This window comes from Rhinolophus hipposideros, assembly GCF_964194185.1.
Source record: "Rhinolophus hipposideros genome assembly, chromosome: 23".
NCBI classification, from domain to species: Eukaryota; Metazoa; Chordata; class Mammalia; order Chiroptera; family Rhinolophidae; genus Rhinolophus; species Rhinolophus hipposideros.
The window spans coordinates 6,415,491-6,436,032 of NC_138069.1; the positions used below are offsets into that span (position 1 = coordinate 6,415,491).

The following is a 20,542-nucleotide window of genomic DNA, read 5'->3' on the forward strand; positions in this document are numbered from 1 at the left end:
AAGTTTGTTCACACCTGTGTTCATTCATTTGCTCTTTAAGTGACGATTCCCTGAACAGCTTGGCTCTGGGTGCTGGGGAGCCAAAGCGAATCATTCGTGGTGTGACAGGAGAAAGGCCTCGCCTAATCCTGACTTCAGTGAAGTAGAAAGGAGAAGGGATATAGGGAGCTGAGAAGGAGCCAGGAGGGAATGGAGCAGGAGGAGGTGGGTGGGTGTTTCCTCCAGAAAGGAGCCTTCTGAGGATATGGGAGCTAGGTGCAGGCTGTGAGCTGTAAGAGAGCCAGCGTGTGTGATGAGGGGCTGGGCAGGCTCAGGGGAAACCAGCAAGGCTCAGAGGGCTCACACCAGCCCTGGAGAAGCCGAGGGACGGGACCTGGGCAGGGCTGGCCTGTCCTGCTTGGGCCGACAGGGCTCCTGCGCAGATGTCGGCCTGTTTCTCCCCAGGTGCAGGAGTGCTTGCAGCAGTTCAAGGTGACGGGGGCACAGCTGAGGCGGATCCAAGCCAGCCTCCTGGGCTCCATGGAGCAGGCGCTGAGGGGGCAGGCCAGCCCTGTCCCTGCTGTCCGGATGCTGCCCGCATACGTGGGGTCCATCCCACATGGCACTGGTGGGTGGCATAGACTAAGAGGGGTGGCCAGGCCTGGGGAGAAGTTCTCCTCCGGGAGAGAGGGAAGCTCCTTATCTCTGTCCCCGTCTCTGAGATTTCCATTCCTAAGTTCCCTCGCAGGCCTTGGGAATGTTTCTGGGAGGCAGAGGGCTTGGTCTCAACAGTTGCCTCGTCTCTGTGACCTGCTTGTTCCCAGAGCAAGGAGACTTCGTGGTGCTGGAGTTGGGAGCCACAGGGGCCTCACTGCGTGTTCTGTGGGTGACTCTGACGGGCATTGAAGGGCACCGGATAGAGCCCCGGAGCAAGGAGTTTGTGATCCCGCAAGAGGTGATGCGAGGTCCTGGCCAGCAGGTGAGGGCTCCCTGCCAAGGCTCTGGGACCCCGAAGGGCAGCGGGGACTCCAGTGGGCAGAGCTGAGCCCCCACGTGTCCCACAGCTCTTTGACTTTGCTGCTCGCTGCCTGTCTGAGTTCCTGGATGCTCTTCCTGTGGGCAGTCGGGGCCTGCAGCTTGGGTTCAACTTCTCCTTCCCCTGTCACCAGACTGGCCTGGACAAGGTGAGGCAGAGTGGGCACGGGGACGTGGGGGAGGGGCTGCAGCCTCATGAAAGCCATTGGAGGAGTGACCTGGCTTTTTTGCCCCCAGAGCACCCTCATTTCCTGGACCAAAGGTTTTCAGTGCAGTGGTGTGGAAGGCCAGGATGTGGTCCAGTTGCTTCGAGATGCTATTGCGAGGCAAGGGGTGAGTAGGGTCAGGGCGATGCTAGGCCTGCCTGGGCCTCGGCCTGGCACACGGAGGCTGTGCCTGTGCTTGTGCGAGGGCCTGCTTTCCTCTCCTGCTTGTATCCTTTCTCCAGTTTCTCCCTGGGGTAAATGTAGCTACCATTCCCATTTTCTAGGTAGGGAGACTGAGGCCAAGAAAGGTCAAATCAATGCTCGGGGGGGGGGGGGACAAAGATGAGAAGGCTTGACTCTGTCTTCAACAGCCTCTCAGTCTAGCCGGGAACGCACTGCAGGAAAAGATTGTCTCTGTCGAGGAGGTGGTTGCTATGACTGGGAGCACTGGGTAGGGGCCTGGAGGACTTTGTCAGGCGCATAAACTGGGGCTGGGGAGGGAGGGTTTGTTTCGTAGAAGGGCGTATTCCTGCAAAGGCAGGTCCGTCTGGGCTATGCGCCATGGTGCATGGGCTTGGGGAGCCAGGCCAGGACGAGGGGGAGACAGCGAGGAGTCTGTCTGCAGTGCAGTCTTCAGGGGGCCACCTTGGCTCCTTCTTATCCTGGTGCTGTCGGGGGCATTGGTGCTCTGGAGGGATGGCTGAGGTTGGGAGCCACTGAGAGCTTCAGGACCTGAGCTGAGGGTGGAGGAGCCAAAGGGGTGTGGGATGGGATGGAAAGCTTCCTCTGTGGGGCGGAGGGCCAACAGTGCCTGTGGCACGGATGCGAGGGGCACGCGGACACGTGTGTTTCATATGGCCATCTCCGTCAAAGACGGAGCCCCAGCCCTGCCCGCCCCCAGGATCCCCGCTCTGCCCTCTCACTGTCCAGGCCTACAGCCTCGACGTGGTTGCCGTGGTGAACGACACGGTGGGCACCATGATGGGCTGCGAGCCGGGGGCCAGGTCGTGTGAAGTCGGACTCGTAGTAGGTGAGCCGGGGGCCCCTTGTGGCGGTGGGCGGGAGGCACGCTGCCCGCTGGGCAGGCCCTGATCGGTCAACCCTGCCCGACACTGGCACCAATGCGTGTTACATGGAGGAGGCGCGGCACGTGGCAGCGCTGGATGAGGACCGGGGCCGAGTCTGCGTCAGCATTGAGTGGGGCTCCTTCGGCGATGATGGGGCCCTCGGGCCAGTGCTGACCACCTTCGATGACGCCCTGGACCAGGAGTCCCTGAATCCCGGCGCCCAGAGGTGGACTGACCTGCTCTAGGCTTTATCCCAGCTCTGCGGCCCCCTCCCCCGCTGTCCCCACACTCTAGCCCTTAGAGCCTACCCTCCCCCTCCGAGTGTCTCCAGGTGGCTCCCTGAGTGGCCCTGGCCAGGCTCAAAGAAGGAAGCGTTCAAGGTTCTAGAATTCAGACTTTTCACCTCCCGGCCCTCTGTTATTCTTGTCTCCAGCTAGCCCTGACAAGAGCTAGAGCTTGGGGGTAGCCGATCAAAATGTCCCCTGCCCTCCTCTGGCTCCTGCCACACTCCAGAAGCTCCTACACCTAAACTAAGCCAGAGAGGGCAGTGGGGTCACCTGACTCCTGGGAGGCCATTTTCTTCCGGAACCTCCAGTCTGGGGACCCCAAAGAAAATGGTCCCTCCTAGGGGGCTTTCTCATGTGGGGCCAGGTGGGCCAAGGGCTTAGGAAGGGCTCTGTCCAGCCATCCTTCGTGCCTGCAGGTTTGAGAAGATGATTGGGGGCCTGTACCTGGGTGAGCTGGTGCGGCTGGTGCTGGCTCACCTGGCCCAGCTCGGGGTCCTCTTTGGTGGCTGCACGTCCCCCGCTCTGCTGAGCCCAGGGGCCTTTCTTCTGGAGCACGTGGCTGAAATGGAGGAGTGAGTGCAGAGGCCAATGGGATTAGACAAGGGGATTCTCCGCTGGGGAGAGGGGAGGCGGCTCTGTCCCCCAGAGAAGGGGGCAGGGAGCATCTGGGCTGCTCGAGCCTCAGGGTAGCACCGTGTCCCCTCAGCCCCTCGGCCGGGACAGCCCGTGTGCACACCCTCCTGCAGGACTTGGGCCTGAGCCTGGGGGCCGCAGACGCTGAGCTCGTGCAGCACGTGTGTGCGGCTGTGTGCACGCGCGCTGCCCAGCTCTGCGCCGCTGCCCTTGCCGCTGTCCTCACCCGCCTCCAGCACAGCCGGGAGCAGCAGACGCTTCAGATCGCGGTGGCCACCGGAGGCCGAGTGTTTGAGCGACATCCCAGGTATTGGCAAAACACAAGATCCTGTTTGAGTAGGGAACACGTGAGTTTGTGTCAGACACCCAGAGGGCACTCTGGTACCGCAGGTGCAGGGCACTGAGTATGAATGGAACCCAAGCAGAGTGAGGCTATCGGGGGTCTGGGACCAGAAGAAGTCAGAGAGAAAAGATGCTCTGCTTGGGTGTGCAAGGGAGGGGTCCCTGGGGCACTGGGCATGTGACTGGTGTACAGACAGATTTAGAATTGAAGTGATGAGGGCCAGGTGCCAAGCCAGGGTGCGCCTGGCATGTGTCTGTGTAGGTTTCTCAGTGTCCTGCAGGAGACGGTGAAGCTCCTGGCCCCCGAATGTCATGTCTCCTTCACCCCCTCTGTGGACGGGGGCGGCCAAGGCGTGGCAATGGTGACCGCTGTGGCTGCCCGCCTGGCCGCCCACCGGCGCCTGCTGGAGAAGACCCTGGCGCCGTTCCGATTGACCCTCAAGCAGCTGGCAGTGGTGCAGGCACAGATGCGGGAGGCCATGGTCAAGGGGCTCCGAGGGGAGGCCTCCTCCCTCCGCATGCTGCCCACTTATGTCCGGGCCACACCTGATGGCAGCGGTGAGGACCTGGCCTGAGTGTGGGGCTGGGACATGGGTTCCTACAGGTCACATGTGCTGGGGAAGTCCACCTGCTCTGGCTTGGCACTGAGAGTCTCTGCCCCACAGAGCGTGGGGATTTCCTGGCACTGGACCTCGGGGGCACCAATTTCCGGGTCCTCCTGGTACATGTGGCCGCAGGAGGCGTGCAGATTACCAGCCAGGTCTACTCCATCCCTGAGTGTGTGGCCCAGGGCTCTGGACAGCAGGTACCCACAGCCTGGGGCTGAACCAGGGTGGGGAAGAGCTGGGGTGACCCCCGCTGACCTGTGTTGCCCCTCAGCTCTTTGACCACATTGTGGATTGCATCGTGGACTTCCAGCAGAAGCAGGGCCTGAGCGGGCAGAGCCTGCCCCTGGGTTTCACCTTCTCCTTCCCGTGCAGGCAGCTTGGCCTCGACCAGGTGAGGGAGGGAAGGCCGGGAGAAGCCATCCCTACAGGCTTTCCACCCACATATACTTCATGGAGTGGGCAGGAGGTGGGGACAGGCTTCTGGTGCCCTGGACTGGGAGGAGGGGCAGGTGGAGGGGCTGAGCCTATACTCAGCCTCAGTTTCACCAGACGTGGTGTGCCCAGGTGGATGGGTGTGGTGAAGTGGCCTGGAATCCAGGGCCATGAAGAGGTCTAGGGTGGAGCAGGACATGGGTCCCCCTGGGGGCTGCCAGTGGGCAGGAGAGTGGAGCCAGGGTTGAGTCTGGGCACCTGGGCACCTGGGAGAGATGTAGGTTCAACTCTGGGCCGACTGCAGGCACAGTGGCCCGTGCTACCCGCAGAAGCCTAGGGACCCGCGGGGAGCAGCCTTTCCTCCAGCCTCTCAGAGGGGCCTGTGCTTGCATGGGTTCTGTGCCGTCCCCACCCCCCACCAGTGTCCCTCTCAGTGCCTGACTGCGGTGGCAGAGCAGCAGGCACTCAGCACACACGTCTGCAAGTCCTTCAACAAGAACGCTAGACTTTTCATGCACACACCGGAGGCCAGTCGTGGAGGCAGCTGTGCCTGAAACCCTGGTCCAAACTCCCAGGGGTTCCCTCCTCAACACCCCCAACTTCTGCCAAAAAATCTCTATGCTGAGGAGCCTGCGGCCCCTGCAGGTGTCCACTGCAGTCTTCCACACCCACATCCCTGAAAAGCTCTGCCGCCTCCCCTCCCACCAGCCTGCAGGCCTGCGGCTGTCACCTGCTGCGGCCCCGACCTCTCCCCTCGCTTGACCCGGTCAGTCAACCAGCAGCGTCTCTCCGCTGGTCCTGTCAGGCGAAGCCCCTGGCACCTTTTCCTCATTCCCTGAGCGGTGTGAGAAGCAGGTGGGACTCAGGATGCAAAATCAGGAGTCCAAGAAACACGGTCCAATTCATCTTCCATCACCAAACTTAACTCCTGTGTTGAGCCCCCATTCTTTGGAGAGGTAAAAACTTAATGTTGATCAATTCGGGGACCCCCTTCCTCAGGCTGGGGCCCCTCTCCTACAACAGGGGAGATGCCCCCCCGCCCCGACCATCTGCACTCTGCCACTTCCTCTCTTGGGTCTTGACACCTACCTGGGCATTTGGTGGGAAAGGAAAACAGGCCTCCTCTGCGCTCAGATCACCCCAATCTCTTGTCTACTCTCTACCCCCCAGAGGTGTGCCCAGGGGCTGTTTATCTTGCCTGGGAGCAGGGAAGCCATTGCTAATCCTCACAATCTGGCCTCCCCCAAACTGGCCCTCCCTCTCATTCACTCTCACGTTCTCCGGTTTCTGTGTTTGAGACAATGAGCACAGAATACCCTCACTGTGGTTACATGGGAAAAGGGATAAAAGGAAATATTACTGGGGAAATGTTGGTTAGTGTTTCTAAAATCTGCTCCAAAGATTTGCAGACCTGTTTTCCATGCTCCTAGCTGCCTGAGCAGTCGTTTGGTCCTAACTGTGGTGGCATAATTCCCCTTGCCCCCTCCCTCAGAGGAGGCACACTAACAAAAGTATAGTCAAGCCCGTGTCACTATGTTCACAATTTAAGGGCAATTTCTCACAATAAAGGTGTATCTGTCTTGTCCCCTCCCGTCCTGCCCAGGTGTCTGGGTTCTGGCTTTTCTATTCGTCCTTCACTAATACCTGGAACACACGCCTGAGTCTCCCATTGACGCAGCTCTGCCCCTACTCCGAGAATTCCTTCTCTTAAGCAACTCTTGTTAGTCTTTCTGGAAAAGCAGAATCTGCTGTCCTGTGGCCCTTTGAGCATTCTCTGTCCTCCCCTTTCACACACACATGTACCCATTTTACCAGCTCTATTCCTTCCTAACCCAGTTATGAAGGGCCATTCCTTCTGAGCAAATGTCTTAAAATGGCCAGACCCTCAGACCATTTGAGCATTCTGGCACTAACAATGGAAGGCATAGGTTGGATGGTTATTAATAGATTTCTTCACACCAGAGGGCTCCTGGGGAGGGAGGGGGCAGAGGGCAAGGCCCTCAACCGTTAGGCAGAGTGGGCCTGAATCCTGCTTGGGGAGGGGGGATATTGTATGCTTCTGACAAGATTCCAAGGGGCCTCCAGCTTCTAGCCCTGCCTTGTTCCCACCCCAGAGCATCCTCCTGAACTGGACGAAGGGTTTCAATGCATCCGACTGCGAGGGCCAAGATGTCGTGTGTCTGCTGCGAGAAGCCATCCAGCGTAGACAGGTAAGGATCTGCCTTCAGGGGTGCTTTGGGGGCTGTGGCAAGCCTTGAGGGGAGCAAAGGGTCTCCTGCTTCCCAAGGGTGGGGGCCCTCTGCAGTAGAGACCTCTGGGTCCTGCACTGGTTGCCGTGACGACCATGTTGCCCAGCAACTAGCAGCATCCTTTTGTGTGCAGGCATTGGAGCTGAATGTGGTTGCCATTGTCAATGACACGGTGGGAACCATGATGTCCTGTGGCTATGAGGACCCCCGTTGCGAGGTCGGCCTCATCATCGGTAAAGAGGGCCCTGCGCTTTTGTGCCCCTACTGCCTGATGCTAATTCACTGCCTTCTGTTGCTTCCTGTTTGGATGTTCCTCTGGCCGTGGGGATGTGGATCATTCCTGTTTGACCCGTTGGGCTAGGAGTCTGGAGTTGAAGTGTCTAGCTCAGCTCAGTTGCTGAATCACAGTCATTTAAGCTCTCCGAGCCTCAGTTTGCCCTTCTGTCAAATGAATCTGAGCTTTGATGTCATACAGATTTGGGCGGAAATACTGGCTCTGACATTCCCACCTTGTATGGTCTTGGGCAGGTCACCAGGGCCTCAGTTTCCTCATCTCTAAGGTGGAGATACTGATAACGCCTGTCTAGAGGGCTCTTGAAGATGAAAGGAGGGCTGAGCATGGCACAGCGCCTGGCTTCGGGTATAAACTCAGTGCTTGGAGCTGGGTGGCAGCCGGGGGTGACAGAGAATGAGCTGTGAGTGTCCTTCAGGTTGTCCACGACTCTAAGTCTTTATTAAACAGCTATCCTATGGCCAGCTGGGGGCTGGACGAAGGGACAGGAAGACACATAGCAAAGGGGGGAACACCTACCTTCTCAGAACTGGTGCTGCAGTAGGGGTTGAGCCCAGAACAGCACATGGCAGTCAGAGAGAGCCGAATCTGACTCTGCGCCAGGGCAACCAGGCTGAGCTCGGAAAGGAAGGGGTCCCAACGTGAGTGGGACTTGCAGTGAAAGTCTTGAAAGAAGGGTTCTAGGCGGGGGAGGAAGGCTCACGGGTCCTTAGAGCACGAGCTGTGTGGTAGTCTCCCGTGGGCCTGAGAGCTACTTGAACAGAGAGCCTGGCACAGGGAGGCACTCGGAAGGGCATGCCCAGATGGCCGTGGGCATAAACCACTGGATGGAGGAATTCCAAGTGGGGCCGACAAGAGCACTTGCCCAGAGCTGGCCCTGTGTTGGGGAGACGTAGGGGATGCCTCTGCATGGGGTGTGCCCTCTGCCTGGAAGGCCTTTCCTTTCATTGCTTCTTGGCTTCAAGGCCAAATCCAAACGTCACTTCCCGTCTGTACCTTTTCTGACCCTTTAGGCAGGAAGCCTCACCGTGCTCAGGGCTCCCATGATGCTCTTCCCTGCACCTCTATTTGGGCACATACAGGCAGTACCGAAGTCGGCTGCGTATTGCCCGCCTCTGGCCACCGTGGGGGCCTCGCGTCTGCCTCTTGTCCACATCCCCGGCTCTTGGCCCAGAGCCTGCTAGTTTGACTAAAGACTTGATGGCCAGTCCAGGGAGCTTAGGCCTCTCACCTGGAGACAGTGGGGATGTCACGCATTTCCTAGGGAAATGACATGACAGATGGCATTTTTAGGCATGCCCTGGGGGAGCATAGGAATTGCACTGATGGTGCTGGTAGAGAGAGTAGTGGAGGCCCTGAGGGCTTGGTGCTGGCAGGGTCTGCAAAAGGAATGTCGGGAAGGAAGGAAGACTAGGACCTGGGGCAGTGCGTGAGCGTGGGAGATGGAGAGGTACGAGATGAGCCCAAATGTTGCCGTCTCAGTGTGGGACGGGCTCAAAGGTGTGTTGCCTGCATCAGTAACTGACTCCCACCTCATCTGGCTTCCCACAGGGACCGGCACCAACGCCTGCTACATGGAGGAGCTCCAGAACGTGGCGGCTGTAGCCGGGGACTCAGGCCTCATGTGCATCAACATGGAGTGGGGCGCCTTTGGGGATGACGGCTCTCTGGGCATGCTCAGCACCTGCTTCGATGCAAGTGTGGACCAGGCGTCCATCAATCCTGGCAAACAGAGGTGTGGGCTGAGCTAGGCAGGGGTGACTGTTGGCGGCCTCCGCTGGTGATGGTAGCTGGGGTGGGGTCTCCTGCCCTGTGCACACTCACGCTTTCATGCAGGTTTGAGAAGATGATCGGTGGCATGTACCTGGGGGAGATCGTCCGCCATATCCTCTTGCATTTGACCAGCCTTGGAGTTCTCTTCCGGGGTCAGCAGACCCAACATCTTCAGACCAGGGACATTTTCAAGACCAAGTTTCTCTCTGAGATTGAAAGGTTCCGAGACCTGCATTACCTCCCCCCACCGCCCAAACGGGTCTGCCTGTCCACTCTGGGTGGAATGCTGGTTGGAAGGAAGTCCAGCCTGGAGGATGCAGAACTCAGGGGAGCGGGGAGCTAATGCAGGACCCTGCCTCTCTGTGCTCTCTCCCTGCCTGTCCCCAGCGACAGCCTGGCCCTGAGGCAGGTCCGAGCCATCCTGGAGGACCTGGGGCTGCCCCTGACCTCAGATGATGCCCTGATCGTCCTGGAGGTGTGCCAGGCTGTGTCCCAGCGGGCCGCCCAGCTCTGTGGGGCGGGCGTGGCTGCCGTGGTGGAGAAGATCCGTGAGAACCGGGGCCTGGAGGAGCTGCCCGTGTCTGTGGGGGTGGATGGGACCCTCTACAAGCTGCACCCCCAGTGAGTCTGGGCGCTGGGCTGGGCAGGGGGGCACAGCCAGGTAGGGCTTGGGCGGCCTGGCTCACCTCAGCTCCTTCCCCTCCCAGTTTCTCCAGTCTGGTGGCAGCCACTGTGCAGAAGCTGGCCCCTCACTGTGCAGTCACCTTCCTGCAGTCAGAGGATGGGTCGGGCAAAGGTGCGGCCCTGGTCACCGCTGTAGCCTGTCGCCTGGACCCGCGGGCCCATGTCTGAAGAAGCCCAGGGCCCAGACCCATCTGTCCCCCAGCCGGGCCCAGCCGCCCAGGACTCCCAGAACAGCCCTGTATGACCCCTCTGTGGCCGCTAGCCTCAACCTCTGGCTTCCTCGACAGAAGCCGCACTCGGGTTAGCAATATATATATATAATTTATTTACATTCACGTCCGCTAAAATCCCTACGCGCCCCGGCGGCCGGGCAAGGCTGTGTACATAAGGCCAAGTGTAAGTGCGCGAATGCACTTAAGACAGAGTCAGGGCACGAGCTTCACACGACAGGCCCCAGGGCGGGCACGCCACGGCACGCACACTGGCCATTGTCCAGCCCGGGACTCCCGTTGCATATTCACACGCCCCGTCGGGCGGGGCTCCTCGCAGCTGGGGACAGGGCAGGGTCCGGGAGGAGCCGTTGGGTGTCCCCGGGTGGGTGGGAGCAGGGCAGCATGTGACAGACAGATGTGGACTGACACCGGATGTGAGAGACGTGAGTGGCCTCCAGGTGTACAGCATGAGATGTGTGTGCGGGGGCATTCGTGTGAGTGACGCCCGAGACATGCGTGGGCACGTGCCCATGTGGGGTTCAGATGCCTGAATCCAGGGGCCGCCCCCCGTCTGGCTGTGGCCCTCCGTCCTGCAGGCCTGGCGCCGAGCCCCTCAGACGTGCCCCTACCCGGCAGGCACAGAAATGTTTGCATAAGGTCCAGCTCAGGCAGGAGCTCTGGGGCTACGTCCGAGCCCAGCGTGTGCGCGCATGCCATGTGTGTGCGGCCCCCAGCCAGGGGCAGAAGGAGAGGTAGCACCACACACATGTACACACACAGATGGGCTGGGCTCAGCCCGGCTCCTGGCACTGTGCACCCTGGGCCTTGGGGGCGGGTGGCAGTGCCAGCCTGGCCAGGCAGGCCATGGGAGGGCGGGAGTGTGGGCAGGGTCTGAGGGCCAGTGTGAAGAGACAGTGTCCGCCCGGAGGGGGCCTGTCCACACACGGAGGGACCCCATCTGGCTTCTGCCTGTCCCTGGTGGGCTCCAAAGCTGGTGAGAGAGTAGGCGTTGGGGGCGTGGCTGGCCTCAGCACTCAGCCTCCGACACCGTGAAGAGGCCGCCGTCCGGCTGGCCCAGCCCTGCCACCGCTGCAGCCAGCTGGCTGAGGTTGCCGTTGGGGAAGTGCCTCGCCTCCCACAGGTTGAGGATCATGGCTGTGGGGCTGGGCTTGGAGGCAAAGAAGCTGAGATGGCTGCAGAGAGGTTGGGGGAGGGCTCCGTCGGTGTCTGGCCTCACCCCAGGCTTCTGCCTCCTCCCCCAGCCCACCCAAGGGCAGGGCCTCCCCTCTGCCCAGCATACTGGAGGCCCTGGCTGCAGGGGGCTGGGGCACTAGGCCCACCCACAGAGCATCCTGTCCACCCCAAGCACCCTCCCAGCCACGCTGGACTGCAGGTGGCCTTTGCAGCCCCTCCCTGCCCACCTCCCACCCACCTGTCAAGGTGGAGTTTCTGGGCTAGAGTCCGCCAGTCAGCACCCCGGCTACAGGGGGGGTCCAGGCTGGTAATGATCTTCTGCCGAATGAGGAAGGGGATCTTGAAGGCACTGGGGCCCACTAGGGCTGGGACCCCCCCTTCGCTCTCCAGAGCCAGCAGCTCGGTGAATCTTGTGTCCTGGGGCACGAAGGGGTGGAGATAGCTGTTAGGACTTTCCCTGGTCCAGGCCGTCTGCCATCTCCCTCTGGGGGAGCATCGAAACCACCCCAGAGCACGGTGCCACATAGGCACTGGCACTTCCTGGGCACCCCCTCATCAGGGCTCAGAGCTGCAATGACACCGCCAGAGAGCAGTCTGGCTTCATCCCCTCCTCTCTTCCACCAGCTCTCCCCAAGTCACCCCCAGCCAGCCTCTGCCGAGCACTCAGAAGTCACTGTACTCCTCTCACCTTCCCTCAGTGCTGCCTAACTCTCACTGACTCTTCAAGGCCCAGTACGAAGTCGCCCCGCAGGGAGGCCCAGGGCCCAGGCTGCTCCACCTCTCCCTCTTGCTGCTCCCCCATCCTCTCCTGCACCCTCCCCACGTCCCCTGGATCTGTGCGCATCTGCCTGTGTTTGCACCCACACCTCTCCCCTGAGACTTTGTGGGAGCTGCCCAGCAGCGTCCGGTTTCCAGGAGGAGATGGCAGGGTAGGCCAGGGGGTGGTGGTGCAGATGGCGTGGGTTATGGTGGTGCCGACACCCCTCCTGCCCACCTTGGTGATGTTGAAGTTGACGCTGAAGCTCTGCCCATCACCCTCCACCTGCCACACCCACACTTTGCAGGCCAGGTCGCTGGTGCTGGGGCTGACACGCTCCAAGGTGAAGGTGCAGTGCAGGAACTGCTGCGTGCCATTCCAGATGTGATAAAAGGGGATCTCCTGGGGGGGGGACAGAGGTGCGGCATTAGGTGTGCCCTGCAGCAGGTGGGCCCGCTCCAGGACCTTGAGTGCCCCCACCTGGTAACTGACGAGAAGTTTGCTCTTCCACAGGGAGCTGGGCACGTCATGGATGGACAGGCGCAGGTTGTGGTAACTGTCTTTCAAATGCAGGACACGGGGCTCCTGGATCAGCTGTCCTCCCAGCTGCTTCTCCAGCTGCACCACTTCCTGTAGCAGTGTCCCAGGTGTCAGCCGAGCCTGGGGAAGGACCGCAGCCGCCAGCCCTCCCCCAGGGCCAGAGGCCTCAGCCCTCTCTGCCAGGCGCCGCCCCCCACAGGCGGGCGGGGGCGGGGCGGTACCTTGAGGGCATCGCGGGTGTCGTGCAGGCAGTAGACTCGGATGTTGTACTCCAGGGAGGTGCAGGCCATGGGGGCAAACAGAAGCAGCTTGAGGCGCTTGGCAGCGGCCACGCTGAGGGCCTCTCCCACCAGGGCGAAGCGGCCCAGCTGCTCGGTGAAGACGTAGCAGGAGCTGGCCTCCAGCTGGCAGTAGTAGAGGTGGGATGGTGCCTCCTCACCGAGGTGCAGTACGTCCTGCGTGCAGGGCCCGATGGGTCAGCTCACGGCCAAGTGCAGGGGTGGCCAGAGACCGGGGACAGGGACATGGCTCAAGGGCCAGGTGGGAAGCCGGGTTCCACTCGGAGCCCTGTGCTGGTTCCCTTGGGTGGGCGTGGGGCCATCCGTGCTCACCTCCCAGGTGCCCTCGCAGGACTGCTTTTGGAGGCGCAGGCTCCAGCTCTCAGGGCTGGGCTCCCCACAGTGGTCCATGGCGAGGATGACAGGCCGTGTCAGCAGGACACCGGGGGGCCCGCAGCTAACGATGGGACTCAGCAGGGTCTGACAGCCGGCTAGGGGCAACCTCAAGTGGGGAAGTACAGGTGGGGAGGGACAGGCGTCAGTGGGCCGTCCTGGAACAGGGCAGGCCGGGCAGGGGCTGGGAGCAGGGCGGCGGAGCTTACAGGCAGCTCACCCCTGGCCCTCCCTCCCCCAGGCCAGACCAGGCCCCACAGTGGGTGGGCAGGGGGCTTCGTGGTGACTGCAGGCCGTGGACAGGACCCGCCCAGCCCCAGCAGCAGGGCCATGCCCACACCTCACGTCCTCGGGCTTGTGCAGCGTGAGGTAAATCTCGTAGATCTTTCCACGGGGTATGGAATCTGGGGGGATGAGGAGGCTGACCCCTGCGACAGAGCGGGAGGGGGCCGGGGCTTACCACCAAAGACACCACAGCCCCCTCTGCCGGCGCCTACGTGAGCCTCCCTTTGAGGACTGACAGACGCTGGCGTGGCCTGGGGGCAGAGGTGCCACAGGGGCTGTCAGGCTATCCAACTACACACACACACACACACACACACACGCACGAAGCTGAATCACAGTGACCCTAAAAGGCTGAGGGGACTCACATGGGAAAAGCACGCCCAGTCAGCCTGGGCACAGAAAACGCTGGAACAAGAGGTGCCAGGTATGCTGTGCCTCCTTTCCCTGCCTCCGGCATCAAGTCCAGCTCCCCGGCCTGGCACTTAGGGCCCCTCACCTCTGGCCCCTACCGCCTTTCCAGCAGCATCTCCAGCCGAGCCTGTGTGGCATACTCGCCTTTCTGGAACCACTGCCCCGAGCAAGCCTGGTGCCCCGGCCTCCTGCCCTGCTCAAGGTTCCCCCACCTCCATCGGCCCTGGCCACCTCCCGGCCACTCTCAGCCACCTGGTAGGACGTGGCTCCTCACGTGGCAGTGGCCCCCTGCAGGTGGGGCCGGGCCTTTAACAACCTTGCCCACTTTGGTAGCCCTCCCTGGTCTGGGAGCCATCGATTCACCTGTCCCAGCGTCCTACAGGGGCAGCACCAGAAAGTGCCTGCTGAGGGGGAGTGGTTCCAGGGAGGAGGCAGTGGGGCAGGACATGTGAAGTCAGGGGCTAGGGAGTAGTTGTGGGGCTGGCGAGGGGTGGTTCTGCGCCCACTTCCTGCCCTTTTAGGATAGGGAGCCCCTACATTAGGAAGAGGGGGAGAAATTCTGTGACTTTACCCCCCCTAAAGCACAGGCACGCTCTCCAGAGAGGGTAACCAGGTAGGCTGGGTGGTAAGTCACCACCTCCTGGGAACTGCAGCCCGGCAGAGGGGAGCCAGTGATGGCATTTACTGCTATTGCTTCCTTCACCAGCCTGCACTGCCCCTGGTACAGCCCGCCAGTGTTGGTGACAGTCCCCAGATCTGCGCGTGAATGCTTTCTGTGGCAGAGGTTCACACACCCCCATTCTCATTCAATGAATGCTCATGCCGAGTACAGGTACTCAGGAAAGTGAGGGAAAACCACGAGCCCTGCTCTCATGAAGCGCCAAGACCAGCAAGGAGAAAGACAAGTGGATGGCAGTGAAAGGTGCTGGGTGCTGGAGGAGAGCTGGGGGGAGCTGCGGCTCACCCAGCCCACCAGTGGTCACCGAGCACCCACTGTGCGCCTGTCCCTTTTGAAGAGCGTGGCATGGCCCATCTCGTGACTTTATCCTGGCAGCCCTTTGGCAGGGATATGAGGCACAGAGAGGGAGGGCTGCCAGGCTAAGACGGGGTGCATGGGGGAGAGGGACTCGTGTGTGCAGAGGGCAGCACAGTGTGCGTGGGGCGCTGAGAGCCCACATGGCCATGTGCAGAAGTGTGCTTGGGAGGGGAGAGACCACTGCAGCTGGCCAGCAGGGGACGGGCCATTGTGGCCTTGTCATGTGGGTTTTGCAGGGGCACTGGGGAGCCCCAGAAAGGGTTCAAGAAGGGAGGGACATGATGAAGTGTGGCTTCCCTGGGTGAATGCTAGGGGCTGTGAGCCAGATGACTGGTAGGTGTTGCGAGGCAGTGGGAAAGACAGGAAGCAGGAGCGCGCAAGAGAAGTTGAGGAGGAAGAATGACAGGATGCGTGTGTGACTAAAGCTGGTGTAGAGGTGAGGGAGGTAAGTGAAGAAGAGCAGGAGGTCAAGGGGACCCCGAGTTTCTGACTCCAACAACTGCACTGTGCTGTCCCTGAGGTGGGGAAAGCCGAGACGCGGGAGGTTCTGGGGGAGAGTGGGAGACGGTGCTGTTTTAGGCACAAGGAATCTGAGCTGCTGTGAGACATCCAGATGGAGCTGCCCAGGAGGCAACTGGGTGTACGAATCTGTCACCCAGGAGAACGGCAGCTGGGGTTGGAGGAGTAGGCGCCATCTGCACAGACATGTGACTAAAGCCACGGAGGGGGGGAGGGAGCTCTGAGGAACACCCACGTTTAGGGAACAGGCACCCGGAGCAGCTGGAGAGGGGCCAGCGGCCAGACAATCAGGCCACGTGGGGTCATCTAAGCCAAGGGAACAGAGAGTTTCAGGGCGGGAGTGACCAGCCACACCAGAGGCTTCCGCAAAAGGTGACCATGGAAAGGGTCCCCGGAGTCTATCAAGATGTCTCAGGGACCCTGTTAGAGGGGTTTACGTAAGGCGGTGGGTGGAGGAGGGCCCTGTCCAGGTGTTGGTCCTTTGCTGTCTCTTCACCTGCTCCACCTGGGGGCCCAGGGCCTGGACAGAGCCCGGCACACACACACTGTCGGCTGCGGACGTGAATGGACAGAATCCTATGCCCTCGGCCACAGAAGGGAGACAGCTCGGGCCGGGGCCTCCATGCTGGCCCCCTGCCAGCCACGACTGCCTCCTCTTCCAAACTCTCCCCCCTTTCCTTGCTGGCCTGGCTCAGCATTTGGGGTGAGGCTGAGCGGCACATGAAAAACTTCCGGGCTGTCCCACCCTCCTCCATGAGGGACACGGAGCCTAATCTTGCCCCTTAGAGCTCCCGGAGCACTCTGTGGCCCGTCCCACCTGTATGAGGGATCATCAGCCGGCCCCCGAGGAAGTTGAAGGTCCCGTAGGCCATGTTGCTGGTGCCGCGTGGCAGGGAGCGGAAGTAGTTCTGGGTGGACAGGCGGGAGACGAAATCCTCGGCCTCCGAGGTTGGTGAGCTGTGGTGCAGCGTGTGGCGGCCGCCACTGAGCGGGCTGAGCAGGTGCCCGTTGGTGAGCTGGAACTTGGGGCTGGGCCCATCCTGCCGGGGACACAGGCTGCCCTGGTAGGTGGTGGTGGTGGTGCTGAGGTCTGGCTGGATGGTTAGCAGATGGGGGTTGTCTGCGGGATAAAGACAGACTCAGGGAATGGCAATGGGGATGGCCTGTCTGGGGGACCCTGGTGTGGAGGCCCCAGGCAGGAGTGTTGGGGGCTGGAGCGCCCCACCTGCTTTGCTGGGCTTGATGCTGACGGGCTGGAAGCCGGAGGTGAGGATGGACGAGTCGGCCACGTCCGAGTCCAGCCCCTCCTTCTTGCGGCAGTAAACCAGGATGAGGACGAGCAGCAGCAGGAGGAGACACACGGCCACGGCAATGAGGCCCACGTACAGGGCCACGTCCTCAGGCCCGGAAGTGGCTGCGGGAGAGAGCACGGCCTTGGGAGGGGCAGGGTGCAGGAGGCCGGGAAGGAGAGGTCAGCGGTCTCCACCCTAGGAGGATGAGGCCCCCACTCCTTGGGCAGCAGCACCGGTGGGGCCGTGGACACTGGCAGGGAGCGTGAAAGTCAGCACGAGTGGACGCCAGCCCTGCATCTGCCACCACCTTGCTGTGTCACTCGGAGCAAGTCGAATCCCTCATAGGCTCCATTCAGGTTGAGGTGGCTGCTGCTGGAGAACGGAGGGGAGGAGACACTTCCCGGGCAGGCCTGGGGCCAGGCTGCTAGGCTGAACCCTGCTCTTCCGGGGCTCAGGGCAGCTGGGGCTGGGAGGGGCCTCCCAGATCCCCAAAGCAGGGGATCTGCTTCCTGGAGGGTCTGCCACTCTGGTTCTTGGCAGGTCCCTGCCAGGGTTCTCCTAGTTGGCCTCTTCAGGCCTGGGGCCGGGCCCAGGAGGGGTGATTGACTGCTTGGAGGAAGCTGTATTGACTTTAGAAGGGCTTTGCATAATGGGAGAAATGTCCATCAGAAAGGAATTGACACAGATAATTAGGTTTTTAATTGAAAGAATGGGGGAGGGTGTGTTCTAGAGAAAAAATCCAACAGAGATCTTTAATTGTTAGTTATGGCCTTGTAATTAACAGGCCTCACAAGCCCAGTGTCCCCACAGGACTTGCATGGGCACTTGGGGAATCGGCAGGAGGGGAAGCTGCAGGAGAGGCGGGGGAGGGGTTTGGGGGCTGATCCTGGGTCCGTGTGTACACGGAAAGGCAAAGGCTCAAATGTACGATTGTCTTGGGACAGGCGAGGGAAATACTGCGGTGTGCAGGGGCACATGTGTGGGGGTGTCAGGGATGGCAGGGGTCCCTGAGTGTCCTGAGATTTGGAGAGGGAGTCCCTTAGCCACCGCCTCCTGAGGGCTGGGCAGGACCAACTCTGGCAAACTGAAGAGGACTCCCGGGGCAGAGAGGACTCACTGTGCACACAGAGATCGCTGGTGCAGTTGCGGGTGTCCAGGTCGGTGCCCCTGCACTCCTCGCCTCCGTTACGGGGCGCTGGGTCAGAGCACTCGCGGCTCCGCCAGTGGGTACAGTCCAGCCCACAGGCCGACCACTTGCTCCACGGGCTCCAGCTGCCGTCCACTAGATGCAAGACAGACACAAACAGAGAAGAGATGGTGCGGTCAGCCTGGGGGACCAGCCCACGCTCTACGTGCAAGGCCAGGGCTAGTCCCGCTGGTCTGCACACCCTCTGGTGTCCAGCTGGCCTGGATGACACATGCTCAGGACGGGAGGCGCATGATACTGGCCTGCTTAACTCTCCCCACTCTAGGGGCCGTTCTGGCCCTGGGGCAGGGTGGGCTCTGGGTCCCACGATGGCCCTCCTGCAGCCTCAGGCTGAGCCCTGCCCCTGCCCCACACTGACTGTACCTGTCCTGACTGTCCCTCAGCCCCTGGGACTCAGCCCCTCTGCTGAGGCTGAGCCGGACATGGACGGAGTTCTGCCTCCAGCACAGTGAACCCCATCTTGGCCTCGCACTTAGCCTGGCCCTGTGTGTGGGCAGGTGGGATGGAGCCATGGGGGGCAGGCTGGTGGGCAAGATGGAGCCAGGGCGCGGAGATGGTGTGGTGAGGAGCGATGCGGGAGGCGGTGGCCACTGGTACCTGGGCACAGGGTGGCGCAGGCTGTTTTCTGGACATTCTGCCCCTCACAGAAGGCGCCCCCGTTGAGAGGCGCCGGGTTGGTGCAGCTCCGGCTCCGTTTCTGCCAGCCGCGCCCACAGCTGGCGCTGCAGACCGACCACTCAGTCCACGTCGACCACCCACCGTTCACTGGCCGGACAGAGAAGGACTGGGGTCAGGGAGTGGGGGGCTTCCTCAGACAGACTGGCCCAGGGGCCAGGGCAGGAAGGCACAGGGGCTGCGGCTGTGCTGGGAGGGAAGCCCTGGAGGGGGGCCGTGCTCTGCCCACTGCCCCTGGGCAGTGCCTGCTCCACAGCCCATTCTGCCAGCGGGTACTGCGGGCGTTCAGGGAAGCCAGCCCTAACTGCAGCTCCCAGGCCCTCCGGCTCACACCCCAGCCTTTCACGGGGGCAACTCCCGCATGCCCTCCCTCTGCCTGCTCCTGGGGGTGCCCAGGGCACTACTTCCCACCCAGGCTTGCCTTTCCTAGACTCCCTCTGCTCCCTCATTTCCCTCTGCACAATGCCCCAGGCCCACCAGTAAGCCAACGAATGGCCTGGCCACAGATGACCGCAAACCCGCCCACACCTTCTCCCAGAAATGCCCCTCAGCTCCCTGACAGCCACAGCGAGCTCTCCGCGCTTCCCAGTCAGGCCACAGCCTGGCCCACCCGGCCCTGGCTCACTGGGGAGCCAGCCACAGTGCTGCCCTGAGGACACCTTCTGTGCCTCGCGCTCTGCCCTGCTGGTGCCGGGGCTCACCGTAGACGATGACGGCTGCGGAGGTGCTGCGACGGCGTGCCACGATGTTCTTGGCCACGCAGGTATAGTTGGCCGTGTCGGCCAGGCGGGCCTGTCGCACAACCAGGCTGTGTTCCCGTGTGATGTACACATTGGGGTCCAGGGACGGGTCCACCAGGTCCTCATTCCGGAGCCACTCCACCTGCGAGAGGGAGCCGTGCTGCTGCACTGCCTGCCCACGCTGGCCCCGCTGGGAGCAATCGTAGCCCCTGGGGGTTCAGCCTGGGGGGCTGGGCAGGCAGGACCCAAGCCGGAGTCCCTCTCACCTCGGCGGGGGGGATGCCCTCTGGCGGGCGGCAGGGCAGCACGATGCCCTGCTCCAGGGACACCTCCTTGGCTAGTGGTTCCTGCTCGAAGTTCTTGCGTAAATCTGGAAGAAAAACAAGAGTTGCCTTCCAGCCTGAGTGCCTCCTGCCTGGTCAGCCCAGCCAGCCTCTCCCCTGGTCTCACAGGGGCCATGATGCATGGTGGAAGGAAGCGCCGAGTGCGCAGGGTCATAGGGATGGCTGGGCAGTGTCCACAGGCACTTCCTCCTGAGGCTTTCTGACCAGACACCCTTCCCCAGTGACACCCTTGGGCCACCCCCGCCTGTGGGCCAAGCCCTGGACTCACAGGCAATGCGGATGTAAGCCTTCTGACTCTTGGTGGTGCCCGAGGAGCTCCAGGCCACGCACTGGCACCAGTATTCCTCCAGCCCAAACACCTTCTCCACCTGCTGCCTCGAGACATTGATGCGAACCTCCATGGCGGGCAGGCCTGGGGGCGGGAGGGGTGGATCGCCAGGGCCCAGGGCCACACAGACCCTTCCAGTCCCATCCTGATGACAGCAGACACTGGGGCAACCCTCAGCCTGGAGGGAACTCTGGGGGACCCACAGGGAGCTCAGTTTATATCCCCTGAAGGCATGGAGTAGATTCTTAGCACTTCCACTCTATACTTTGTCACCCAAGGCCTGTCTTCCTGGATTCACTTACAAAAAGTCCCTAAAAGGGCTTCATGTTGTTTCAGAGACCAGGGCACAGAGGAGCTTCTGGCAGCAGTGGCTGGCCTCCCAGGACCAGAGGCAGAGGGGTGGGGCACACAGGTCAGCCCTAGGGGCCTTGTGGGTTAAAAGGGTGAGGAACCCCTTAGCTTGCTGGGGGTTAGCAAGTGGATCCTGACATGTGATAATATAATAGCAGCTATTAACAATATAATTACAGCTATTACATAGTATGATAATAGACCCCTGGCCTTAGCAAGCAGTTCCCACATGCTGGTTTATTATCTTCCAACATCCACTGCTCTCATTCTATGGATGAGTAAACAGAGGCTCAGAGGGCTAGGGGCTTGTCATAGGTCCTCCTTCGATGGTTGTCTGAGTCTAAAGCATGTTCAAGGTGTTCTGTAGTCACCGTGGGGTGAGCTGGGGCTGCC

At 61.4% G+C, this 20,542-nt stretch overlaps 2 protein-coding genes across 3 annotated transcripts in view; one reads left to right on the plus strand and one right to left on the minus strand.

Moving 5' to 3' along the window:
* Positions 1–504: 504 nt before the first annotated feature.
* HK3 (hexokinase 3) lies at positions 505–9,911 on the plus strand. The gene is made up of 17 exons (XM_081035877.1): positions 505–607; positions 804–958; positions 1,044–1,163; positions 1,252–1,347; positions 2,151–2,250; positions 2,306–2,513; positions 2,991–3,146; positions 3,281–3,514; positions 3,812–4,107; positions 4,215–4,354; positions 4,429–4,548; positions 6,704–6,799; positions 6,972–7,071; positions 8,682–8,865; positions 8,967–9,122; positions 9,291–9,524; positions 9,611–9,911. Exons 1-17 carry the CDS (start codon positions 520–522, stop codon positions 9,753–9,755), a joined length of 2,628 nt encoding a protein of 875 aa, XP_080892003.1. The 5' UTR covers positions 505–519; the 3' UTR covers positions 9,756–9,911.
* Positions 9,891–20,542, minus strand: part of UNC5A (unc-5 netrin receptor A) — a 58,110-nt gene continuing 47,458 nt past the window's right edge. The window contains exons 3-16 of one of the 2 annotated variants that reach the window (XM_081035876.1): positions 19,739–19,882; positions 19,393–19,496; positions 19,088–19,268; positions 18,309–18,476; positions 17,622–17,786; positions 16,438–16,626; positions 16,030–16,332; positions 13,302–13,389; positions 12,902–13,070; positions 12,512–12,745; positions 12,231–12,380; positions 11,988–12,152; positions 11,232–11,410; positions 9,891–10,992 (exon numbers count right to left, since the gene is read on the minus strand). In XM_081035876.1, the coding sequence (XP_080892002.1) occupies positions 10,827–10,992; positions 11,232–11,410; positions 11,988–12,152; positions 12,231–12,380; positions 12,512–12,745; positions 12,902–13,070; positions 13,302–13,389; positions 16,030–16,332; positions 16,438–16,626; positions 17,622–17,786; positions 18,309–18,476; positions 19,088–19,268; positions 19,393–19,496; positions 19,739–19,882 (2,405 nt within the window). In that variant the 3' untranslated portion in view covers positions 9,891–10,826. The remainder of the gene's footprint in view (positions 10,993–11,231; positions 11,411–11,987; positions 12,153–12,230; positions 12,381–12,511; positions 12,746–12,901; positions 13,071–13,301; positions 13,390–16,029; positions 16,333–16,437; positions 16,627–17,621; positions 17,787–18,308; positions 18,477–19,087; positions 19,269–19,392; positions 19,497–19,738; positions 19,883–20,542) is intronic. The other variant, XM_081035875.1, reaches the window with a different exon arrangement.

Excerpts from the sequence above, each read along its gene's own strand:
- HK3 (XM_081035877.1), top strand. The coding sequence starts at position 520 with ATGGAGCAGGCGCTGAGGGGGCAGGCCAGCCCTGTCCCTGCTGTCCGG. Across the intron at positions 3,147-3,280 it reads CACGTGGCTGAAATGGAGGA|CCCCTCGGCCGGGACAGCCC; the intron begins GTGAGTGCAGAG and ends GTGTCCCCTCAG. Across the intron at positions 4,549-6,703 it reads GGCAGCTTGGCCTCGACCAG|AGCATCCTCCTGAACTGGAC; the intron begins GTGAGGGAGGGA and ends TTCCCACCCCAG.